Source organism: Ctenopharyngodon idella, chromosome 22, assembly GCF_019924925.1.
Source record: "Ctenopharyngodon idella isolate HZGC_01 chromosome 22, HZGC01, whole genome shotgun sequence".
Lineage (NCBI taxonomy): Eukaryota > Metazoa > Chordata > Actinopteri > Cypriniformes > Xenocyprididae > Ctenopharyngodon > Ctenopharyngodon idella.
In genome coordinates this window covers 24,985,661-25,011,223 of record NC_067241.1, presented here as the reverse complement: position 1 = coordinate 25,011,223, position 25,563 = coordinate 24,985,661, and the positions used below count along the sequence as shown (strand labels likewise).

General features: G+C 37.6%; 2 protein-coding genes across 4 annotated transcripts in view; both read right to left on the bottom strand.

The window, feature by feature from the left end:
* Positions 1-13: 13 nt before the first annotated feature.
* On the bottom strand, positions 14-7,497 carry adrm1 (ADRM1 26S proteasome ubiquitin receptor). Of its 2 annotated transcripts, XM_051880211.1 has the most exons (10): positions 7,362-7,497; positions 6,701-6,915; positions 6,509-6,625; positions 4,200-4,323; positions 3,100-3,186; positions 2,903-2,975; positions 2,564-2,823; positions 2,315-2,472; positions 410-512; positions 14-257 (listed from the first exon to the last, which is right to left on the bottom strand). In XM_051880211.1, exons 2-10 carry the CDS (start codon positions 6,908-6,910, stop codon positions 154-156), a joined length of 1,236 nt encoding a protein of 411 aa, XP_051736171.1. In that variant the 5' UTR covers positions 6,911-6,915; positions 7,362-7,497; the 3' UTR covers positions 14-153. The 2 variants fall into 2 exon arrangements, with proteins under 2 accessions (XP_051736171.1, XP_051736172.1); XM_051880212.1 differs by lacking the exon at positions 7,362-7,497 and having other exon boundaries at positions 3,100-3,183.
* A 2,212-nt stretch (positions 7,498-9,709) lies between these two features.
* Positions 9,710-25,563, bottom strand: part of osbpl2b (oxysterol binding protein-like 2b) — a 28,593-nt gene continuing 12,739 nt past the window's right edge. For both annotated transcript variants that reach the window (XM_051880208.1, XM_051880210.1), the window contains exons 3-14: positions 24,459-24,582; positions 24,116-24,191; positions 21,766-21,900; positions 21,185-21,282; positions 20,820-21,002; positions 20,340-20,447; positions 20,155-20,244; positions 17,036-17,165; positions 15,810-15,932; positions 12,065-12,188; positions 11,866-11,956; positions 9,710-11,773 (exon numbers count right to left, since the gene is read on the bottom strand). In XM_051880208.1, coding sequence (XP_051736168.1) covers positions 11,671-11,773; positions 11,866-11,956; positions 12,065-12,188; positions 15,810-15,932; positions 17,036-17,165; positions 20,155-20,244; positions 20,340-20,447; positions 20,820-21,002; positions 21,185-21,282; positions 21,766-21,900; positions 24,116-24,191; positions 24,459-24,582 — 1,385 coding nt within the window. In that variant the 3' untranslated portion in view covers positions 9,710-11,670. The remainder of the gene's footprint in view (positions 11,774-11,865; positions 11,957-12,064; positions 12,189-15,809; positions 15,933-17,035; positions 17,166-20,154; positions 20,245-20,339; positions 20,448-20,819; positions 21,003-21,184; positions 21,283-21,765; positions 21,901-24,115; positions 24,192-24,458; positions 24,583-25,563) is intronic.

Here is a 25,563-nt window from a genome sequence, read left to right as displayed (position 1 = left end):
CGCACGCATAAACTGGCATTACATAGTCAATTGTTTAATAGTGTAGCTTTGGACATACAAAACACACATGAATCAATGAATGATTACAGGCAAACATCTCAGACTAGCATGAGACTAACACTTCAGAGAGACTGTTGTGTTCAGAAGGTCGTTCTAATCCAAGCTCATGTCCTCGTCGTCATCTTTCTTGTCTTTGGAATCACCGTCATCGGTCTTGGTATCGCTGCCCTCCATGGCCTTGGCAAACGCCTCCACATCTAAACATCAGGACAAAGCGAATGAGTGCTTGTGGGTAGCTAACATGAAATAGTTAAAAAAAAAATGATGAAAACCGAAGCTAATTACGCACTTTTCCATATATATATTTTTAATTAAAATATTGTTGATTCAAGGATGTTACACAACTCACCCCCTTTATTAGCTGCGTCCACTGCTTCGGAGGGCAGACCAAACTGGTTCATGAGAGGGCCGAGCTGACCAGAGGCCAGAGCACTACTGAACATACTCATCGCCTGCACAGACAGACAAACGGCATGTTTACATCACAGCAGAACATATGGAAAAGCACAAGAAAAATTCAATTAAGAACGTGAACGACCATTTCTTCCGCTTTACTACTAGTTATAGCATGAAATAAACATGAACATCAGAAGTTATAAAACAGCACAGCTTACTGAAATGTATCATGTCGCATGTAAACGCTCAGTGTTTCAACCGTGGAAAGGCGTCAATAAAACCGTTTGCAAACAATGTCGTAACATTTACCTCAGAAAAGTCATTCAATTATAGGGGTATGACGAGAGCTCACGAGAACGAGACGAGATTTTTACACAGTATTTTTAAGAAATCCTAGAAAAAAAATGTCTGCCGGTACATTTGAATTGTTTTAACTAATCGTCTTGTAATGGATGTCATTTCAGTTCTACTTTCTGAGTATGAATTATCATATGCAGTAAAAGACAACAATACTCAAGCACTGTAAAAGGTTTTCCACAAACTCAACTGACTGGCTTCTCTCCTGTATGATTTCATACAAGTCTCTTCAGACCTTACTGTACATGATTTATGAGCTTCTACAACTTTTGACCTCCTAACTGAACTCCTTTCTACAAATTGATCAAAAAAGAATAGAAAAATGAATAACAGTTTTCTCTTAAGTGTTAGTAAATGCAAACAATAAGCGCAACCATAATCAAAGTACTCTCAATATTCAAAGTGCAAATAGAGACCAAATTTTTCAGCCTAAGTTAGCTTTCAAATTAGGAGATATTTGCATGCATCGGGGAGGCGCTTTCAAAATGCAGGATATTTAAACCGTGTTTGAATGCGTGCTCATGTTTTACTTTCACACATACTCTGTGAACAGGAAGTGGTGGTGCTGAGTGTGCAATTTGCAAGATAAGACATTTGTCTGGCGCTTAGGCACTGTTGTGCGACGAATCCTCCACCATGGTCTTGCCAGTCATCTTGTCACTAACTCTCGTCACGTGATCTGTGAATTCCTGCTGCACTGCATTCAACTCTGCAGCTCGTGTTCGATGAGCTGGATGGAATTGAAGCGACCGTAACCCAACTGAATTAAATCTTTTTTATTTCTATAAAAATCAAGACGACAGTGGAGGCGTAATGTAAACGTAGCGGTTTCATATCCTATCCTAATTTCACCCTCACACTCCGTCATGACAATATCGAGACACAGCTTTTCACCTCGATGAGAAATCTTGTCACATTTTAACCTCAAAAGATCTCATAGCACAAGATTTCATCACACCCCTATTCAATTTAAAATAGCTCAACAATTATCTAGAAAAAATAAATAAATCTGTCATGAAAACAAGTTTTAACAGCCAATGTTTAAAATGTTTATATTTCAACAATGAATTGGAGTAGAAACAACTATATAAGTTAAGTGTTGATTAAATACATTTAATTGATTAATAAACTATTTTCATTTTTTGGGCTAAATAAAAATAATTCAATTTCAATTTTGGAGCAACACTGATTTATTGCAACGTAGTTCTTCAGCAATGTTTAGCAGACCAAAATGGTCACAGGTGTGTTTTTACAATGTTTACAACAGCTTCCAACACGGCTTGCCTAATCACAATCAAGGACTGGAACTATCCGTTTTATAATTCATCTTTAACGTTCTTCCATTTTATGACAGGCAGCATATAGCAATAAGGTGCTATAATTCCACCTATGTTTAATCACTCACAATATTATCATACATGTAGTTATCAATACCACTGTTATCATCAATATTTTTATAATTTGACACCCCTAATTTCAATGCATTATGTGCATGACTGACCTGCTGGAACTGTGGAGAGGTCAGTGTGTTCTGGATCTCGTCGGCGCTCTGTGGGAGCGATTCTCCTGACGGCAGGTACGGCAGCAGTCTCTGCTGCACTTCAGGGTTAGCCAGAATAGGAGCCATGACATCAGGGGTCAACACACTCGCCAGGTCCACTACAGAGGGAGCAATGGGCAAGATTTTAGAGGAAAGAAAAAGAGGATGAAGATCACATCGAATGGAACATCAGTTTCATCAGTCTCTCACCTCCCGGTCCCTCTGCGGCCATGGCGGGCACGTTCATGGTGGCCAGGATGCTCTGGAGGTCACTCAGCTGGATGGGCTGTGTGCTGGAGGGAGGTCCTGCAGGTATGGAGGGAGTCTGGGCTGCAGGGGTGGTGGGGGTCACCGTGGGCGAGCCGGTGGAGGTAGCAGCAGGGGTTACGGGTGTGGTGGGTGCCTGGGTGGAGCTAAGGCGTGCAGTGGATCCAGAGGAGGGAGTGGCTGCTGCCGATTGACTGCGGGAGCTGTGGATGTGGGATACAAGCCATTAGATGTGAGAACACTCGGCAGCAAAAATAAGCATTGAGAAATCACCAGACATACCTAGAGGTTGAGCTGCTGGTAGCAGGACCTCCACTGCCCAACAAACTGGCCAGACCTGGACCAGCTAGAGCACCTTTCAAAGAAAAATCAAGATTCTTCCATATTGAATGGTCTGCAATGTGGCCCAATCCTAATGCTATTTACAATCATGAACATGGAATCTTGCTTTAAAAAAAAAAAAAAAAAATTTCACTCACCAAGTCCACCCAGTCCTGTTGGTCCAATCAGCTGCATGAGTTGGTTGTGGCTCATATTACCCAGGAGGCTCTGCAAGCCACCTTCTCCTTAAAGAAAAGGATATTTAAAAAAAAAAAAAAGGGAAATTCCCTTAGTACTCTTATTGACAAAGAGCCTGTCCCAGTACCTACACTTGCGCTCTTTGCACTTGACCACTTGTCTACTTACAAGTGTGCGTATAACTTGATTAACCCATGGGGCACAACATATATTTACAAAGCTTAATTTACACATTTTAATCTTCAATACTTTGCACTTTAATTACATTTTACAAAATACACACTCATCTCTGCATCAATAAAATGGTCAACACTTTACAATTACTACCAAATTATTTGTAATACCTAATTAATTTAACTTGCACACTGATGAATACGGTATTAGAGATAGTGTGGATTTAGTGTGCGATAATGTCACTGAGCTTTGGCCTTTTTCAAAGCTTGAACAGTCTTGAGGGTAGTTTTACATGACAACGATGTACTAAAAACAGAAATGTTTTTCCTTTGCGTACAGACGACAACATTGTCAAAACGATTCCAGTTCACAAGGATCTGCAAAAACGACTAAAAATGCTGTATTATTCATGTCAGGCGACCTTTCCAACGGGATTACGTAATGTGTGGCGCATGACAGAGCAGTGCAAGACGAGCATTTGGGGTTAAAAAGTATATAATTTTTAGAAAATGGCCGATTGTTTCTCTAGATAAGACCCTTATTCCTCGTCTGGGATTGTGTAAAGCCCTTTGAAGCTGCACTGAAACTACAATTTGGACCTTCAACCCGTTGAACCCCAGTGAAGTCCACTATATGGATAAAAATCCTGGAATGTTTTCCTCAAAAACCTTCATTTCTTTTCGACTGAAGAAAGAAAGACATAACTATCTTGGATGACATGGGGGTGAGTAAATTATCAGGAAATTTTCATTCTGAAGTGAACTAAACCTTTAAATAAGAGAGACATCAAAAAGTATTGAGAATCAAGTAGTGAGTACTGAGAATGCAAGTGAGTATTGGGACATGCCCAAAGTGAGATGAGTGTTCTCCATCTTCTATCACTCACCACCAAGTGCAGAGAGTTCATGGCCGCCGCCTCCTCCGCTGCCCAGAGCGCCTGGCATGGGCGGGTTGTTCAGGTACTCATTGACTTTGCGACAGTACTCCTCATCTTTATCTGTTTTGGGCTCCTTTGAACAACAGAGATGGGACAGCAAGAACAAATGTGACTGACAGCTGATCGGATATCAAAATCTCCTTGATTGTGTCATCCTATTGTGGTATTTTTCACTTATAAACAAATTGTAAAAAAATATGAATAAAAAGACACTGAAAAAACAGTAAGCTGGTACGTTTGTGCACACTGGGAATCATATTTTTTCAAATAAAGAATATATAGTTGTAATTTTACATTCAGCACACATGACATGAATACGACATGACTGGATATAGCGCAGCATAGTTTGAAATCAAGAATTTAAAGTTTGTCAATCACAAATCTCCAGTGACAGCTGAACTCTCCTGTCAGCATCTGATTTGCATGGACCGACAGTATTTGTACACCACACACGTCACGCTGAACCCATTCTTGTCCTTTTGCATTTGTGAGTGTGAGCGTGTGCATTACCTGTATTTTTCTGAGTTATTATTACTAAATCAAAACAACCCAACAGCAGTTTGACTGATATTACTTAGAATGCACAATAAAATAAAAATAAAAACATGATTTATGAGAATTAACAAAAACTGAGTTCTCTGTTTTTGCAAATGAACACTTCAAAGATCTCACAGCTGGATTTACCACGTTTGCAAGGTTAATAAAATTAAACATTTATTGGATACAAACTTTAAATGATATAAATGCTTATTTGTTAAGTGCTGACAGTAGATGAGAAAGTAGTATTACTATTTCTAATAGGGATGGACCGATACCAAGCTCATGTACTTGTACTCGTAAAAATACCCCCGATACCAAAGACCGATACCTCACGTGACGGAGTTTTCCGTGCACAGAGACTCCGGCGGCAGCAGCAGAAACAATGTCAGCCTCAGAGGTGTGGAAATACTTAAAAATGAATGATGACAACACACATATTGCTAACTGCATGCTTTCAATCACAATTCGTTGTCGATTAGTGAAGGCGGGATAGGCGGAATCTCGCTGAATGACACAGACCAGAAGCGCTCTCTCGAGCGCAATCAGTTCTCCTCGCGCCTGAATGGTCAAATGCACACATAGTTGTCAAAATGTCCATCGTGTGGAGTAAATACAGTCGGTTATGGCTTAAGTGGACGTAAACATTTGGGTGAAAACCGGATGTGTGTCAGTGTCCATGGATTCAATCTTAAAGGGACCGTAGCCTATATTTGTCATTAATGTTAATAAAACAACAAAATATGTTAAATAAATGTATACATGGTAAATAAACCTACTGTATCTGAAAAACAAGTTTATTTAATTTGTATCTCTATAGTATTTGTTGTATTGTTTGTAATTTGTTTGAAAATTTCTTTTTATATAACAACAATTATATATATTAGTAATTATGCCCTTTGAAGGTTAATGGACACTGTGAAATTTTTGTTCTTTAAGTTTGTGACAAGCACATAAATAATATTACTTTTTTCATTAGAGTAATAATAAAGAAGCTGTCCTACATTTATTCGTGTCACTGTGTTGTGCTTGGAAAACTGCAACATCAAAAAAAAATTAAAAAAAATAAAAAAATAAATAAATTTTTAAGAGAAATTTAAGAGAAATTAATGAATGTATAGGCATCGGTATCGGCGAGTACTAGAAAAAAAAGTATCTGTACTCGTACTCGGTCCTTAAAAAATGGTATCTGTTCATCCCTAATTTCTAATAGAAAAGCAAATGCTATAATAGTTTTTATATGCAGTTTGCTTTCTTTGTTTAACAGCTCTCTCTAATAATTTAAGACAAAACTTGAAGTTATCATAAATCCAAACTGACGATTCTTGTTTTTGTTTTTTTTATGGAATATTGCAGTATTCATTATAAATGATTTATCTGTGCACATCACTATTTTTTCATCTTCATGTGCCTGTAATCTTTTATCAGAATAACTTCCCATCCTATTGCTGCAACATCTCTTCTCCAATGATGCGTTTACTGGCGTGAGGGCGGGACAACCTGTCACTCACATGAGATCCACCAATAGCAAACCACAACCATCCTATCAATTCTCAAGGCCCACCCTACATTTTTTCTTGTTCGAGATGCTGTTTCACTAGGAAGGAAAGCTTCCAACACTTCAGACAAACAGAAAAACTTAAGTCCATGTAGATTAATAAAAATACCAAATATTGGCCAATACATCAGCCATGGTGAAATATCAGTCGACCACGACTCACCTGCATCCAAAAGAACAGCCTCTTAGAGCCGGCCTTGAACTTCAGCACATACACGCGTCCTGTAGTGCACTGATTGACCCGCTTGAACTCACAGTCATCCGGGAATATGATCAGATCCTGAAATACAAAATCAAATCTTTGATATTGATATAAAACACCATCGCTCGACCACTAATAGTAAACAGTCCTCACATCCTCCACATTTCCAGAGGTCCTGTCCTTCCAGCAGAAGTGGATGAGCGAGTCGTCTGTCTGCTGGATGTAGACGGAGCCCTTGCGTTTGTCCGGGGTCACCGTGCTGCCCTTTAGGGTCATTTTACCAGCCCTGAACTCAACCAGATATTTACTGGATGAGCTGCGGGAGCCGGACACCAGACTGGGGAACAGAGCTCCAGATGACATCCTCACTGATGGACAGACAACATAAACAATTACAGAGAAGTAAAACAAACCAACAGCATTTCAAACTACTTCTGAATCCATATAAATAAGGTTTATTAAAGACTTCGGTGAGCATAAACAACATGAAGCTTAAAGGTGTGAGCACAGTTACTCAGCAAGATTTATTAGCACTCCAGCTAGCTTAAAAAAACATCAAATGGCTTGTATTTGTACAAATATACACACACATGCTATCTTAAGATATAATATAGTACCATAATTAACATAATGCCAACCTCAGGTTGAAGATCTAACCATGTTTTTATTATTTGACTTCTGAAACAGTGCTCACAATTAGCATTAGCTGCCATTTCAACAACAGTGACTGCGCATTTTGTTTCTGATGCGTATTTAAATGAAACGCGCGGCTACAGATCAGATAATAGCGTACTGTAATAAAAGCTCATCATACCGGTGGATAAGTTTAAGCTTTCGTAGATTCCTGCAGCAGATATATGTCTTGAGGGGACGCTCGCTGAAGAGTTGCAGATGGACTAGTGAAAAGTGGCAAGCGACTTCCTGTATCCTGCTAGCCGTGTTGCTATTGGCCACGTTCGCACGTAAGGCGGCATTTGATTGGCTGAATAACATGTCATTCTTGACATGCAGCAAATGCTGTGTCATTGAGAGCAGACAGAGCCCCTTTCTTTGCACACTCATCATAAGAATAATCAATTCGATATAAATGTATCAATAATATACAGTTTGTAGCATTTTCTCTTGAAGTAATAATGTTACAAAAATCATCGTGGAAAGGAGCCGAAAGTGTAGCAAGAGACCGAACTTATTTGGCTAAATAATTGTAGTAATTAAAATAAAAATTATTTTTCTACAAATTTGTTTGATTTGTACTCAAATCTCATTTAGTTGCTGTTTATTTTATTAGTCTATATAATAATAAAATTAAAAAAAGAAGGAATTAAAAACTTTGACTGTCAGTAGAATAAAATATCTCCAATTCATCTATTGTTTTACAACTTTAGACAGTCTAGGAAGCAGAATGAAACAGTAATATTATCCCCTTTTATAAACTTATTGCATTAAAGTAAGGCATAATTGACGACGGGCAACTGAATTCTTAGAAAATAATGCACACCCGAGGTCAGGGCGCCTGCAGGATTTTATCTCAGGGTTCGCACAGAACTAGCAGAACCGATTAAATCAATCATTGCGTTGGTGTGAACGATTTAATGCTGTACAAATCGACTGATCGACTGTCTCTTTCCTGTTCCCCACTTGAATTTTTTTGTTTTGTTTTTTATGTTATCTCTGAGCGGTGATTAACGAAAAAGGAAGCCTCACATTGTTTCCAGTCACCTGAATGCTTCACTTTGCGTGTCAGAATGTTTGAACCCAGACCACTAGGCTACTATATGGAAGTTCAAGTCCATTTACTAAACATTTTAAATATATAAGCCTGTAGCTTATATTACATTATCATATGTTCTGTCATATAAACAGTAGGCCTATAAAACAATAAAATAACAGCACAATTTACTTGCCTCAAACAACTCAGTAGGTATTATTATAATTATTGTTTTTGTTGATCTATTTTATTTATTGCCAAACTTTAATATGTGAATTATATTATCGGAAAACTGAACACATTTAGCGTCGTCAGGCTTTTATTTGTGCTTAATGGATAAAACAACGGAACTGCACATTCAGGTTTATGGCTGCTGTAAATTTTACCTCCCACAAGATGGCACTGTTTTCGACACTCTTGATGCTTTGAAACTTTTCCCGAAACATTAGAGAAAAGCTTCAAAGGTTTAAGAGGCTTTATTTCTTCATCCCTACTCAATGGTTTTAAGCCTTTTTGCAAATATTTCAATCGAATTTAGCTGTTTTAGAGAGAGTTTACTCATTTTGAGCCTGTTTTTAAACATTAACTCTTTAACTTCATTTTTCATGTGTGGAAAAAACGATGAAACTAAACTAGCCAATCAGATTTCTTTTCACCTATATCCCCCACGCCCACCCATGCAGGCCAGGTACATTTGACTTTACAACACACAAACGTACACCTTTATTTATTCTCATTCTCTCTTGCTTTCTTAATATGTCATGAGTGTACGCAGATAGATTTTAATAATCAATTTAAAAATTAGGCTATGTAAAAAATAAAAACGGCATTAATTAGCGCCCTCTCATGGTACGCACAGTGCGTAAAGCCGTACGGCTGCAGGCGCCATTGCCCGAGGTGGTAATGCGGCCACGACGCGAAGCATTATTTTCTAAGAATTCAACGGCCCAGAGTCAATTATTCCGCTTATACTATGGCTACCACACATCAAGACACTGTTCCGATGTTGTATTTCAAGACATTTGTCAGGGTTTTGTCCTTAAAACACTCTTGTGTGTGAGGACTAATTTCTTACGCATCTCATCCCAAGCCTCCGTTGCTAATTCCAAAACGTCATTTCAGAACTAGCAACGGAGGCTTGAGCCTTGATAACAGAATAATACCGTTGATATGGTTATTAACGCAGCTATATGGAACTACAATGCGGTCAAGACCTACCTAGAACTACTTTAGCTATGCGTTTCCCTGAAAATAATTGCAGACCTTAAAGAACGTTGGTCAACCAATCAGATTCGAGGGGTAATAATCTGGCAGGGGGGCGAAATTCGGCACAACACCTGTGCCAAACTTGAAAATCCTGCCCTAGCAAAATATAGAATAATTGAAACAACAAAAACTTTTTCACAGCACTATAGTAATACCCAGGCAGTATTCAAAGGAATGAAACAGAGAGGTTTTTATCAATGTCATGTTTTTATTCCAAAAGAATCAACATGTTCAAACTAAAATTTCAGTTAGTAGAATTTGTTCTCACCATAATGACATACCCTTTATTTCTAAAGCAAACTGTTCAAAAATGAAGTATAAACCTCATCTCACAGTAAAATACCTTTTGACACCTTTTAACAAACAATTAAATACTATAAAAATAAATCATTGCACAAAATAAGAGCTATGTTCTTACGATTGCTAGAAATCTATGTGCAACATCTCAGAACATACAGACATCCGTACATTGAAAATACAACATACAGTGAAGAGGAACGCTTAGTCATTCCACTTACACAATGAACGCACACAAAGCTGCATAAAAATAAAATCTATAGTTTAATAGTGGAATATTAGTTTCATGACGCTAGTTTTCAAAAGAAGATCAAATGTACATTTAATGAAGGAACAGATAACAATAACGGATGCAAAACAAGTAGTGTACTGAATGTCACGTGTGTATCTAACAAATGGTGACTACTACATTTTGACATTCCTGTTGATGTTTAGTACTTAGACTAGGGGACATGTGGTTAGAAAATCAAAACATAAATCTTAAAACCCCCTCTAGTGGGAAACAAACAGCTCAAAGTTAAGCAGACTTGCAGATGTATTCAAAGTCAGGCACTGTGGGAAAGAAAATGCGTTTATGTACTTGAGAAGAGCAGCAACTGTTGCATCACTGTGCTTCAAACCCGCTCATCTGACTTCAGATCAAATGAAAGGAATCGCTTTTGCAGTCTGAATGAGAATATGATTAGATCGTAAAATATATTTCATGGCATCTATAGACAGGAAATATCCTCTCAAATGAGATGCTTGTTATATTTACACTTACATAAGCTGCCATTCCATACGTTCATCAAGACTGAAATATTATGGGATGTTTGAGCAGTTTGATGGGTTGCATAGATTTAGTCCGTTTCTCAAATGCACAGTGTACATGTCCATGTTTGAGAGCTGCGATAACATGCAAATGCTGATGGATAAAACAACCCATGACACCCTACTTTTCATAAAACAAATTCAATGGATAGTGCTTGAGGAACAATTTAGTGTGACAACGATACCTTATAAAAACTGTGGAATATGAAAATGTGCATTTACAATGTCAACAGAGCTTGTTTTAACTTATTAAACATTAAAGTCAGTACAATCAGCCTATTTTACATCCCATGAGTCTCTGCAGGAACAACAAAGTGAAAAAAAAAAGAAAAAAAAGAAAGAAAAATAGTTTTTGAGGATATCTTTAAAACGCTTCACCATAATGAACGCATGATGAGGATATTTTGCGTAAAGTTTAATCTGGAAACGAAAATATTGTACCAATTAAAACAAAATCAATGGCTTTTTACATTAGCACAAGCACACGCACCCAAACGGAGTTCATTATTAACATTCATCATCATCATTCACTAAACATTATAACTGTCGTAATTTTTAATTAATGCTTGACCTTCATGCTCTACATACAGCTGGATCAGAGGTCTTAGGTGGCTCAGTGCTAGCCCAACTCGAAACATCTGAAATTAGTTTTCATATGTTAAACGGCTACTGTACATGGAAAACGGCCAAAGCAACTCAGTCACATTTTATTGGTGACCTCATGTGATATAACTACATCTACACTGAGCTCCAGCGTCGCTGACGGTGAACTAGCTGGAGCTCTGATGAGAGGCTTGAACGTTCAAAAGTTCTCCTACTGCTGTTTCGACGCTCTCCTCCATTGATAAAACCTACAGGGTTGATGGGATGTGAGAGAAGATGCTTCCAAAGGGCAGTTCAATAAGCACGATCATAAACGTAAGTGCTGAAGATGGTGGCTGCACAATATTAACGTAAGCATAAGCGCTATTGTTTTCGGCTGGGTACAATATGGTGCATTGTGAGGAAGGAAACCTCTGCCCTTTGAACTTGCACCTCCTCATCAGTAGATATCAGGGCAGTCCGTGTATTTCCTATCAAAGTAGCCGCCAGTGTACAGCCAGTCCTGTGATCCTGTGTACGGGTTTGCGCCTGATTGAAACCACCTAAAACAGTCAGAGAGGTTAAAATATGTCACGTATAAATCACACACACACACACACACACACACATATATATAAAAACCAGTGGTACTAACCTCGTGGACCACTCTTCACCATCTTTGGCCCGCTCTTTACGAGCTGCCCTCTGTTTCTCTTCCAGTCTCTCCTTTTCTCTGCTGGCTTCATCTGCACAAACACATAAAAGCTTTATTTTGGTCTTTGAACAGCAGGGGGCGCTGTAGGGCTGTTTTGTGTTTTGGAGAAAAAAAAAAAAAAAAAAAATGACTTCATTACCCATGTTGCCATTCTCCATGGCTCTGATATCAGGCCGTAGGCGGCAGTCTGTTGGTGCCAGCAGTCCTTCCATGCCAGGCTCCAACTCATTCAGCGCCAAGGCGAAATTAGTGAAGTTATACATCTAGAAGTGAACAGAGTAAATACAAATCAAGTAAACCACCATTAAAATGGGACTATACTACAGTTTGAAAATTTGGGGTCAGTTTGTTTTGTTTTTTAAAAGAAATTACTTCTTTAATTCAGCAAGGAAACATTAATCAAAAGTGACAGTAAGACATTTATAATGTTACAAAAGAGTTACATTTTAAATAAATGCTGTTTTTAACTTTCTGTTCATCAAAGAACCCTGAAAGAAGGTATCACGTTTCCACAAAGCAACACAACTGTTTTCAACATTTATAATAATCAGAAATGTTTCTCGAGCATCAAATCAGCATATTAGAATGATTTCTGAAGGATCATGTGACACTGAAAACTGGAGTAATGATGCTGAAAATTCAGCTTTGATCACAGGAATAAATTACATTTTTAATAATTGTAATAATATTTTACAATATTACTGTTTTTACTGTATTTTGATCAAATAAAGAACATTAAAAAAATCGTATAGACCCCAAACTTTAGAACAGTAATGTAGTTCACCTTTTAAAAAAATCATCAATTGTTGTAACACTGTTTTTTTTTTTCACGTGTTGATGTGTGTGTGCCTTCAGGGGCCCGTTTCAGAAAGGAGGTTAAATAAAAACTGAGCATGTTAACCCTGAAATGAGGGAAACTCTGGGTTTTCCGTTTCAGAATGGGAGGTATATCAAACACGAGATTACAGGGTAAGTCAAGCCCGTTTCTGAAAGAGAGGTAATTTGCTCTGTGAATCTAACCTGGTCAGGAGCAGTTTTCTTCGGTAAACCCAGAGTTTCTTTCGGTCTCCTCCCCCTTTTTAAAGCTAAAGTGATGTTTAAATACTTCATTCATTCACACTGCAAAAATGCTTTTCTTACTGAGTATTTTTGTCTTATTTCAAGTCAAATATCTAAAAATTCTTAAATCAAGATGCATTTTCTATATAAGAAAATGATATAAGATATTTAGTCTTGTTTCCTGGGGAGAATCTAGATTAAGTGCATTTTACTTCAAGGGTTAATTCACTCAAAAATAAAAATTCTGTCATTAATTACTCACCCTCGTGCCGTTTTGCACCCGTAAGACCTTCGTTGATCTTCGGAACACAAATTAAGATATTTTTGTTTAAATCCGATGGCTCTGTGAGGCCTACATAGGGAGCAATGACATTTCCTCTCTCAAGATCCATAAAGGTACTAAAAACATATTTAAATCAGTTCATGTGAATACAGTGGTTCAATATTAATATTATAAAGCGACGAGAATATTTTTGCTGCGCCAAAAAAAATAAATAAAAAATAACGACTTATTTAGTGATGGCCGATTTCAAAACACTGCTTCAGGAAGATTCGGAGCGTAATGAATCAGCGTGTCGAATCATGATTCGGATCGCGTGTCAAACCGCCAAACTGCTGAAATCACGTGACTTTGGCGCTCCGAACTGCGGATTCGACACGCTGATTCATTATGCTCCGAAGCTTCCTGAAGCAGTGTTTTGAAATCGGTCATCACTATATAATTCGTTATTTTGTTTTTTTTGGCGCACCAAAAATATTCTCGTCGTTTTATAATATTAATATTGAACCACTGTACTCATATAAACTGATTTAAATATGTTTTTAGTGGATTAATGGATCTTGAGAAAGGAAATGTCATTGCTCCCTATTTAGGCCTCACGGAGCCATCGGATTTAAACAAAAATATCTCAATTTGCGTTCCGAAGATTAACGAAGGTCATACGGGTGTAAAACGGCATGAGGGTGAGTAATAAATGACAAAATTTTCATTTTTGGGTGAACTAACCCTTTAAGTAAAATTATCTGCCAGTGTGGAAAATAAAAATAATCTTAAAGGATTAGTTCACTTTGAAATGAAAACTAGCCCAAGCTTTACTCACCCTCAAGCCATCCTAGGTGTATATGACTTTCTTCTTTCTGATGAACATAATCGCAGAAATATTAATAAATATCCTGACGCATCCGAGCTTCATAATGGCAGTGATAGGGATCAATGAGTATGAGCTGAAGAATCCATCCACATCCATCCATCATAAATGTACTCCACACGGCTCCGGGGGTTAATAAAGTCTTTCTGAAGTGAAGTGATGCATTTGTGTAAAAAAAAAAATAAAAAAAAATAAATAAAAAATCCATATTTAAACAAGTTATAAAGTCAAATATGTAGCTTCCGCCAGACCGCCTTCCATATTGAAGTTACGAAGAAAGTGTAAACTAGCGCCCCGTAAGTTGAACAGGGAAGGCGTAGGACGTAGCGTAAGCTTTGTGAACTGTGAGAGTTTTACACTTTCTGTGTACGTTGAATACGGAAGGCAGCTCATGCAAAAGCTAGATATTTTACTTCATAACTTGTTAAATATGGATATTTTTCATACACAAACGCATCGCTTCACTTCAGAAAGACTTTATTAACCCCCAGAGCCGTGTGGAGTATGTTTATGATGGATGGATGTGGAAGGAAGCACTTTCTTCAGTTTATACTCATTGATCCCTATCACTGCCATTATAAAGCTCAGGTGCGTCTGGATATTTATTAATATTTCTGCGATTATGCTTGGGCTAATTTTCATTTCAAAGTGAACTAACCCTTTAATGCAAACAGAAAACAAGATTATTCAGAGTGTCTATTACTAAGCGCAAATTCACACTAACTCTGCCCACCAATGTCACACAAGGTTAAAAACTACGCACGTGATTCGATGGCTTCAGTGGTGTATGCAGTAACGCGTAAGGCGTGTAGAACTAGCTTGTGACGCGATTGATCCGGGTTCAAGTCCGACCTTTGCCGAGCTCACTCTTATCCCTTTTCCCATCACATATCACACCAGAAAGGCATTTATTTTCAATAAAAATAAAGAAAATGTTCTAAAAGTAAAAGTAAATGATAAAAGTATTTATAATTTTAATAAATATAATCATTTACACTCTGTTATTATTGCATCCTGTTAATGTACCACAATACAGAGCTGCAAATAGTATGTATCTGCCAGTATAAAGTATAAATAGCATCTAATTACTATTTACACGTATTGCAAAGAACTGCTACTTTTACATGGTGTAAATAGAATATATCACTATTTTCACTATAAGTGTAAATAACATCTACAGCTACTTGCACTTACTGTAAATAGCATCTATCACTAAGACAGTAGGCTATTCCCACTTAGTGTAAATAGCTGCTGCCGTATTTCTTACCCCATTGGCAGATAATTTAGGCTTTTTTTCTGCCCGTGGGATGCCATGAAAATGAATTTTAGTTCAATAACTTACCGTTCTGTCAGTTGTCACCTCTGATTTTATAACAGTGATAAGAATTAAACTTGTATTGACTCGGAAGTATGCAGACGTCTTTTTGACGGGTGTTGTTGCCATGGTGAATTGTAATATCGGAGCTCCATTGATCATGGCTTTTCATAGTCGTGGTGCATGTGCTTAACTCAGAAACAACCTACTCAGGGTTGACTGAAATAACGCAATTCAGCTGTTTTGAACAGAGTTCCCCATCTCAGAGTAAGCCAACTCAGAGTTGGTTGGACCTCCTTATTGAAATGGCCCCTGGTCACTGTACATGAGCATAACAGTGTGTGTGAGATCACAGCGTGTACCTCTGCTGAATGAGGCGGCCTAGATGATATTCGCCATAATAATGTGCTACCAGGAATCACTGCCACAGTCTCCTGCACATCAGGCATTTCATCGGCATCCTCGTTGACAGCCTCTGGCTCCTCCTGTAGGTGCAAGCGCATATTTTATTCCCAGAGACAAAACAATAACCTTCCCTAATAACCTTTAATTTTTCACACTAATTTACCACAGACAGGAAAAGCATAAACATACAATGGACCCCAAAACTATTTAGTCAGACTTAATGTATGAATTTCATTGCATTAGACAAGATATCAAACCAAGTTGCATCTCCAGTATATCTATTGTTTTACCATTTAAAATAAGAGTTATTTTTGTGAAATGTTTGGCTTGAAAAGGAAGCTTTCTTTCTTCCAAATAAATGTCACTTGGTTTCACATGTTGTTGTCTTTAAACACTTAAAGGCATAGTTTTGTCATTTACTGACCTTTTTCCAAACCTGTATGACTTACTTTCTTCTTCAGAAAACAAAAGAAGATAGTGTGAAGAATGTTGTTAACCAAAGAGTGTTGGTGAACAGTGACTTCCATTGTGTGGACAAAGCAACCACAAAAAAACAAAAACAAACATACAGTACATTTCTCAAAATATTTTCTTTTGTGTTCCACAGAGAAGAGAAAGTCATACAAGTTTGGAACGAGATGAGGCTGATCGTGACAATTTTTATTTTTGGGTGAACTAACCCTTTAAGCCACACTGTATACACCCATTCAAAAGAAAAAAAGATAAAAGATGTCTGTCAAATATAGCCGTAAACTAGGTGTGTCGTCATGTAATGGGACACATGTTTAAATAAGCAAAATGAACAGACAAAAACCTGAACAGAGGCAAAGGTCTGAGGCATGATGAGTATTTTAACACACCTGCTCTTCTCTACACCTACACAGTTCTTCTGTACATACATTAGCACGTGTTTAAACAAACACACCCATGCAAACAGTTACCCTAAAACAACACTCCATTATTGTCTACATGTGCATGAAACACTACAGATACGGCTCCTCACATAATTATACACGTCTACCTCCTAATGACACTAGTCTACCTGTCTGTTACCTTGACATGAACACAGAGAGAAGAGCTGCTTCCGTTTTAAAAAGATAGGATATGATAAAAGATAAGACAGCGATCAGGGGTTAAAGCAGCATGAGTGGTCAACTGTAAGCCTTGCTAATATCTTTCACACCTGTTTCTGTTGTTTTTTAGTGTCTGTCGTTCCTTTCTTCTCGAGTTTCCGATGGGCCTCGTACACCTGTGGGTCGACGCTCCACATGCACTCCGTCCATTTCCCGTAGATCACACAGCGCTTCTTCTTACTGCAAACAAAGTACATATGGAGGAGACAAACAGAAATCATTACCAATCTGAGGTACGCAACTATAAATTAAAGCTGATCTTGAAAAAAAAAATAATAAGAGAACTAAAATACAGGAGATTTCTTAAATCTATTGAGATGTTGGCATGATAGGGGTTAACTAGTAAGCTTGTTTTGCAGGCTAAACATTGCACAAAGCCATTACGTAACATGTTCAGTCTTGAGCACTAATATCTGTTCACTGGTAAGCAGACAGATCATCACAGTTTTTAGATGTAAATGGAAGTGGGAATAAAGACTTCCTGTAGCTATTTTGAGTCTGATTCCCATTTTGATTCAGCTTTGTTTACTTTATTATTGATATATTTGTGGTCTAAAAGACAATGTTTTTCCTCATAATGCCATAATGATGCATATTTATTGTTTATTAATAATAATCAATGGCAATTCGAAGTTAGAATAAATACTGGCTAGGCTTTGAGGATTGTGACATACAGACAACAGTGTTTTTCACCTTAGTTAAAGATGTGCTGAAGCAGATATTGGTTTATATTATGAAAAAAAAAAAAAAGACTATTTTATGTGTATTACATCTAGCAATGTTGTTGTCGTCCTCTTACGCATCTCAGAATAGTTTTTTTGGAAGCCATAGACCTTATTCAGAGCAGCGCATGACAGGTATGAAAGTGAGGCTGTGAGGTATAGACTTACCATGTTTTCATTAGCTATGTTTCCATCACCCGGTTTTTATGCGCATTTTGAAGTATTGCATCAGAAACGAGTAATGGAAATGCCAAATTTTGAATAAAAAAATAAGTAAATAAAAAAAAGTTTTTACGCTCGCTTGAAGTAGTTTTTGACTTGTGTGAAAAGGAGTTAATGTGAATAATGGGAGATGGAAATGCTTTTGCCAAATAAATTCTGACGTAGCGAACATTAAACCACGTGACTAATCGGCTGTTTCCGCTGATGGTGTTTTATTTACTGTTAGTTAGTAGGTTATAGTGATGTAACGGTACATGTATTCATCCCGAACCGTCACGGTTCGGTTCATGCAGTTAGACGACGAATACAGTCAGTCACAGGCGATCCACACTCCAATCCAAAAGGGGGCGCGCACAGCAATGCTTTTTAGCCTAACCTATTTTAACCAGCATTAACCACCAATAATCGCAAAAAGCTCTGTGTTTTGTTACTTTCAATAAGAAACAAAGTGCCATCTTTTAAATTCTGTCCATTTTAATCACGAAATTCAAACAATAAATGCCGTTTTGACGCTTTTTGATGTGGCGTGACAGATCGCTGTATAGGTGCCTCAGTTCAAACGGCAGCCCGGAGCGTGAGTGAACGCGATCATCTCTTCCTTTTCAGTACTACAAAATGAACATGAAGGTATGTTAAAAGATACAATACAACTTACTGAAATGTATCATATCGTATCATATCTGAACCAGTGTTTCAACCGCGGAAAGATGTCAGTAAAACAGTTTGTAAACAATATGTCACGTAGTATTACATTTACCTCAGAAAAGCCTTCAGTGTCAACAGCTTGCCAGAGAAATTAACCGTTTCGCTTAATATATGCACTGTATTAGCCTATATATTAATTATATTTTACTTAACCTGTTAGTTAATGTAAGGCCTAAATAAATCCGTCATGAAAACAAGTTATGACAGCCACTGTGTAAATGATTATATTTCAACAACGAATTGGAGAAACAGAAGTTAATGCAAAAACTGTAATTTACATGTTTACAATAAATAATAATAATAAAATGTGAGTGTTGATGATTATATCTAAAAATAAATAGCAACTGAATCTAATAATCTGGGCTCTGTTGTTAATTGTAACCTTTATTATAGTAATGTGCAAGTAAGGGCTCCCTAATAGTTTACAGCATTAATTAATAGTAACTATATGACTCCAGTCATGTCAGAAGCCTAATAAAATTGAACAGGAAATGTGTCACCTCATTTAACCAGATGAATGCCACTTCAAAAGGGGCTTTCGCACCGGAGGAACGTTTTCATAGTTCCTATAACTACTGGTGGAAGTATCTGTTTTTGGTGTATTCGCACCGCAGGAACAGAAAATGATTTTAGTTATAGGAACACCTTTTGGGGGGACTAAATTAGCTCCTACTTTAGAGTAGGGTCTAAACCAGCACAACAGGAACTACCAGTGATGTAAGTGTGCGCTGATTGGCCGAACGCATACCATACAAAACATTGGGACCAGGCATTTTTAAAAAGACACGCAGTTCACATATACTTACTCCACAAACTAATTCCATGAGCATGGAAAACAGCGATAAATAGCATTAACCTGTCACCTTTGTCTGCTGCGTGTCTTTTCTCAGCTTTGATGATATGTGGCACTGCAAGTTGTCATAGAAGATCTCGTCTCCTAGCCCTGCTTTTTGCTCTTTCAATCGCATAACTTATGTCTACATTCCATCTCTGTTATCACAAAACCCACGGCACACAACAAAAACACAGCTCCGATCACAGCTCCAGTTGTTGACGTTGCTGCTCTTAAATGATGACGTTGTTGGCCGGTTTACGGCAGAGTTTCTACTGGTGGTGCGAACGCAACCAGAAAAATGGCCCTTGGGGAAAATTTAGATCTCGGGGGACCACACTAGTAGCTAGTTCCTATAACTACCCGGTACGATAGCCCCTTAAGTACCCCCCTCTCATTGGACAGTCTCACTCACAGAATAAATAAATTGTGTCTGATTGAAAATAGTGCATTTCTATGAGATTGATTATTGAAAATGTTTGCTCTTTTGTGATGCTTTATCCATGCTGCTAGGTGTTAGTATAAGTTGACTGAAATATTGGCTGAAATGACTGAGTGCACATTTAAATCACAATAGCTACATTAGTTGGATGGGGTCTTTCTTAAAGACATGATTTACATAATTTAAACTGTTCATGGCTATAGAAACAGTCCAGTAAAATGTGAAAAGTTAGAGTCAGGATCTCACCTCTTATCCTGGATGTAACCTTCAACTCTGTGCAGCTCCTTTCCAAACATCCCACAGGGTTTAAAGTTCAGCACGCACTTCTCTCCAGTACTAAGCAATCACACATCACACTAATCATTCAAACATATCCATGTGAATTCACAATAGAATAAATGTGCCATAAAAACTTAACAGTCTGGCTTTACCTGTGGTTGACAATTTCCACAGTGCCATACTGTTCAATCCACAGTTTACCGAGAATTACGTTATGTACACAGCAAAAAGGGTTCGTCCATGTGTATGCCTCTTTATGCCTGTGAGGACACACACACACACACACACACACACACACACACACAAAGCATGTGAGCAGGCCGTTACTCAGCAACCCCAGAACCCTTTGCTCTCAAATCAAACCAGGATGCCACTGACTCATCCAAGGAAAATCTCACTCACACAATCAATAAACCTATTCATGAACTCAAAAATAGCTAAAAAAAAAAAAAAAAAAAAATTGATGTACCAAAAAAACCAAACAAAAAAAACCTAATAATAATAATAATAATAAGCCACAGGCTAATATATATATATATATATATATATATATATATATATATATATATATATCTATCAGGGAATATCTCTATGAGGGTCTGTACATGTGCACATAAACATGGCACACTCACTTGTGAAGCTCTAGTGTGATGGTCCCTTTAGGTTCTGCCTCCACACTTTTGCCCCAGAACTTGAGTTTGGGGTAGATGGAGCCGTGGAACTCAAACTCGCCTGTCAGACTCTCAGTGTGAAACGCACTGATGGGCGGATGGTGACTCACCTGCTCTGAGATTAGTCTGAAACCCTGATCCTCTCTGATTGAAAGAGAAGCCAACAAGAGTAGAGGAAGGAAGCATTAAGGGGAAGAAGAAGCAGAGTTACATAAATGACAAAGAACAGTTTCCCTTTAGAGCAATCTTGATCTAACCAATGTTTAACAACATCCTCAAATCTTATCAGCATAGTTTGTTATTAAATGCTCTGCTTGTATCTTTACCGTGTGAGTTCGTAGGTTTCTCCTAAAAGCGGGTTGAAAGGTTTTCCAGTTCTATCCCACTGAGAGGCGACTGCAGACACAGCGAAGGCAGCTACCGTCTTAGGAGCAAGACAGAAAAACCATGTCAAATTAAAGGCCGGATTGTAATATTAGAAAACTGTGCTGCATATACTTGAGTTGTGTCCTAAATGACACACTATACACTATTGACAGCTATGCAACTACCACTTTGACGTTTCAAAAAGTTCATAAAGAGATCGTAAAACTAATCCATATGAATTGAGCGGTTTAGTCCCAATTTTCTAAAGAGACACGATCACATTATATGATGAACAGATTGAATTTAAGCTTATCTTAAACATAACTTCACTTGTGTTCCGAAGATGAACAGCGTAGATAGTGCATAAGTACACAAATTAGACTTTAGGACTAGGTATCGCTAACTACCTCACAATATACATTGCAATACATGACATGATTTAATTGTGATTAATTATAATCAAACCCTAGCATAAACTCTAAACTGATATTATAAACGTATAAATTCTAAATCAGCAATCAGTCTTGTGAGTGCGTCTCACCTGCATTCTCTCTATAGAGTCGGTCTGTGAGCAGGCTTTCTGGATGAGGTATGTGTGCTCCATGTACTCAGAGATTCTCTGTAGAAAGCTCAGGGGCTCATTGAACACAATGGGCATGGTGATCTTGGACAGCTCCTACAAAACAGCAACATAAAACAGGCTGAGCAGGACCAAACATATTTACAGGTTGGGCAAAACTACACAACTACTTTTCAACTACTTTTGAACTACTTTTCAAACTAGTTGACTAGTCGCTCTTAAGGAACTCTGCTTTAGGGTTATGTCCATTAGACAGTGATCAGACGTGTTTCTTAAGGAGCCCCTAGACACATTCTTGCATCAAAAACTGCTGACTGGAGTGTAAATGAATAGAGAAAAATTACTTGAGATATGTTTTTAAAAAAGGTTAAATTGTTAACTTCACATATCATCTTAAAAACAGTGAGATGTGATTTGTTTTAACAGGATTTTTATGCATTTATTGCTGAAAGTGATGGATTTCTCAGTGAGGATTTGGATTATGGCTGTCACGATATTCACTACATGATGGCCAAAAGTTCTCACGATAACAATATATTGTGTATGTAACATGTGTAATAACAATATGCAGCGATATCTGGATGTCTTATCCATATTAGGGATTTCCTGTTTTTATTACGCCGATGAGTCTCACTTTTAGACTTTCTGCGTGAGGGTGCCCTCCGGCATTGAGTATGAATGAAACATAAATTACATGTGAGAGTTTTGCACTGTATAATGCTCACATCGCATTATGTTACATTGTTCCAAACCTGTATGAGTTTCTTTCTTCTGTTAAACACAAAAGAAGATATTATAAAGCATGTTGGTAATCAACCAGTTGACAGTAGCCATTGACTTCTATAGTAGGGAAAAAAATACTGTGGAAGTCAATGGCTACCATCAATACCGTCATATTATTATGTGTACACTATTAATTTTAAATATTACGGTTATCGCCAATACCGGTATATTGCGTCACCCCTAATTAACACAACATTAGCACGATAACGATATTTCATTTTTTAAATGTCACGATTATCGCAACATCCCTAATTTGGATTTAAGTAGATTTTACCCTCTCTAAAGAAGTTGTTTAACCCCTTTAAAGATTAAATAAAAATTAAATATATTAAAAAGAAAAATACTAAAGCTAAAAAAATAATTAGAATTTGGCATGACATTTTCTTCCCTACTGTGTGATGTATATCAGAGTGAAAAAGCATCTCAAATGAGAAAAGCTTGTTAATTGCTGCGATCTCATGTGAGTGAGAGAAAACAGAACAGAAAATTATTTTGGTATATGTAGTACTAATTAATAATCAGTAATAAAAAGTAGCATTAAAAAGTTAATTTAACTAATAGTCTAATTTTCTACCATATACAATTGAATGCACCTAGCTAACAACAACTTGCTTTGTTCTGGTTTCACCTCACTCCAGTCTAAACTAACTGATTTTATAGGTAATTTACATTGTCATATAAATAACCTGAAAATACTGTGGATTATTAAGGCTAAATATTACTAACCACTCTTGCTGAATGGGGTAAGCACACATTTCAGAGGTGTTCTGATTAAATTATTTGTTATACACCAATTCAGACAGTGACGTCTCGTGAGTTCAGTGTTGGACAGATCAGTTGTTTTAACCAGTCATTAAAATGAATCGGTTCAAATGAGTCATTAGGTCGCGAATCGGACATTAGTGGACGTGGATGCGTTGCATGTGAATCGCGGCTGTTATTAGGACATCGCAAAAGATTTGTCAACACAGAAAACACTTCATCACTGGATAGGATTTTCTTTTTGTTTACTGAAAGTGTGGTTTATGTCAGCTGTATGTGGGGGCGCCTGTCAGAGAAGATGAAGTGACGTTCTTTTGAGCACTCTTCACACCCAGCGGTTATTCAGGAAAAAAAAAAAAAATCTCAGAATGCGCCACGTGAAACATGGATTCGGTCTTCCGAACTTTTAGCATCGTGACAGATGATTTAGATTAATATGTGCGAGAGAGAGAGAGCAAAGACAGTGCTTAGTTTGAAGACAGAGAGAGTTTGTGCGCATGAGGGAGGAGCTCTCTGCTCGTTCTCTCTATCAGTTAACATGCGTCCTATCACAAGCACAGCAATCATCTGCATCCCTCATAAACAACTCAATAACTGATCAAATAAGGCTTTGGTGGAACAAAAAATCGTTTTGGCTACCGCCAAAAAATTTTCAATGTAGGAAAAACCCTGTAATCAACTAGGTCAACCGTCTTGACCCATTCTTAAAGCATTCATAAGTAATATGCTAAATTTACTGCTAAAATGATTAATTACTTATCCTTACCAGTCCAATACACTTCTTGAGAATGCTCCATACACTAAAATCATTTCTGGAGAACATGGGGGCAGGAAGAGACGACCTAAAAAGGGCAGAAAATCGCTTTCTTATTCATAAACATGCAGAGACACTCTCTTAAGTGTAATAATATGTTTGACTGTAGAACTATGTACAGATGTGCAGATTATAAATGAATGAGAATGAACTACGAGCGTAAGATAAAAATAAGATTCTAAAGATAGAAAGACTAGAGACAGAGAGAGAGAGAGATAGAGAGAGAACGATTAAAGACAGAGACAAAGAGCATAATAAAAGTTATATGGGTCACGGCGCTGGAATCTGGCTGTACCTGCGCTTCTTAATTCCGTTCTCCTGAGGAACTGCTCCATTGTTTTTCTGAGCACCGTCATACACTACAGCGTCTTTAAAACTGGCTTCTGATGTGCCTTCACACGACTCGTCTGAATCCAAGCCTGAGACACACAAGCACATTATTATTATATACAAATCACAACTGGCTGATGCTAAAAAGCTGATAATTATTTTCATGGTCAATAGCTGATAAGTTTAACTCTCTTTTATACTCTCATATACATACACTACATGCCCGCCCAACTATGCTTGCCAATAGTTCTTCTAACCATAACTGATAGTGTGAGTAGTGCGACTGTAGCTTTTCATTTCTTAAACCACCATGTAGGAAGACACATTATGGCCATATTCCAGAATGAGAATGTCAAGATACATCAGGCTCAAACAGTGTTTAAATAAGTGCTCAAAATATTTAATTTTCAATATTAATACTAATAATAAAAAAAATAAAAAATAAATAGAATGATAGTATCAGTTGAAGCCAACATTGCCTTTAAAAATATCTCTCCAGCAAATTTTGGAAAAGACCATACATATTAAATGCAAAAGACTTACAAATATCTTCTCTATGTCTGATATTAACATTCAGTTATTAACTATGGCACTATTTAATAACATTGAATAAAATGTGGTTCCTTCATGTTTTGTACCACCTGATATGAGTGACTTGGTTGATATCAGGCTTCAGGTTTCAAGCACAATGACCTGCCAAAGTCCATATTGCCTTGTTTATTTATTCATTACATTATTTTCATCTCATTTCAGCTCCGCAATGACAGAAGCCATCAGACCATCTGAACGCAGCACTACATAATTGAAGTTATCAACAGATTGCGGTAAGTCGACACCAGACTGGCGCGGCGCACTGCGACCGCTCTGTCATAACAAACACACACGGCTGAGGGCCAAAGTCAACAGTGGCCAAAACACTCACAATAGGAGACAAATGAGATTATCCTCAGAAAACACAGCTGTTTAATACTGCTGTGTGTGAACTCAGACAGCGCTGAGAGAATGTCAATATTTTCATGACACGCGACAGCTCCGGACGGGCTTGAGTCACAGAGGTGTCGTTACATGGA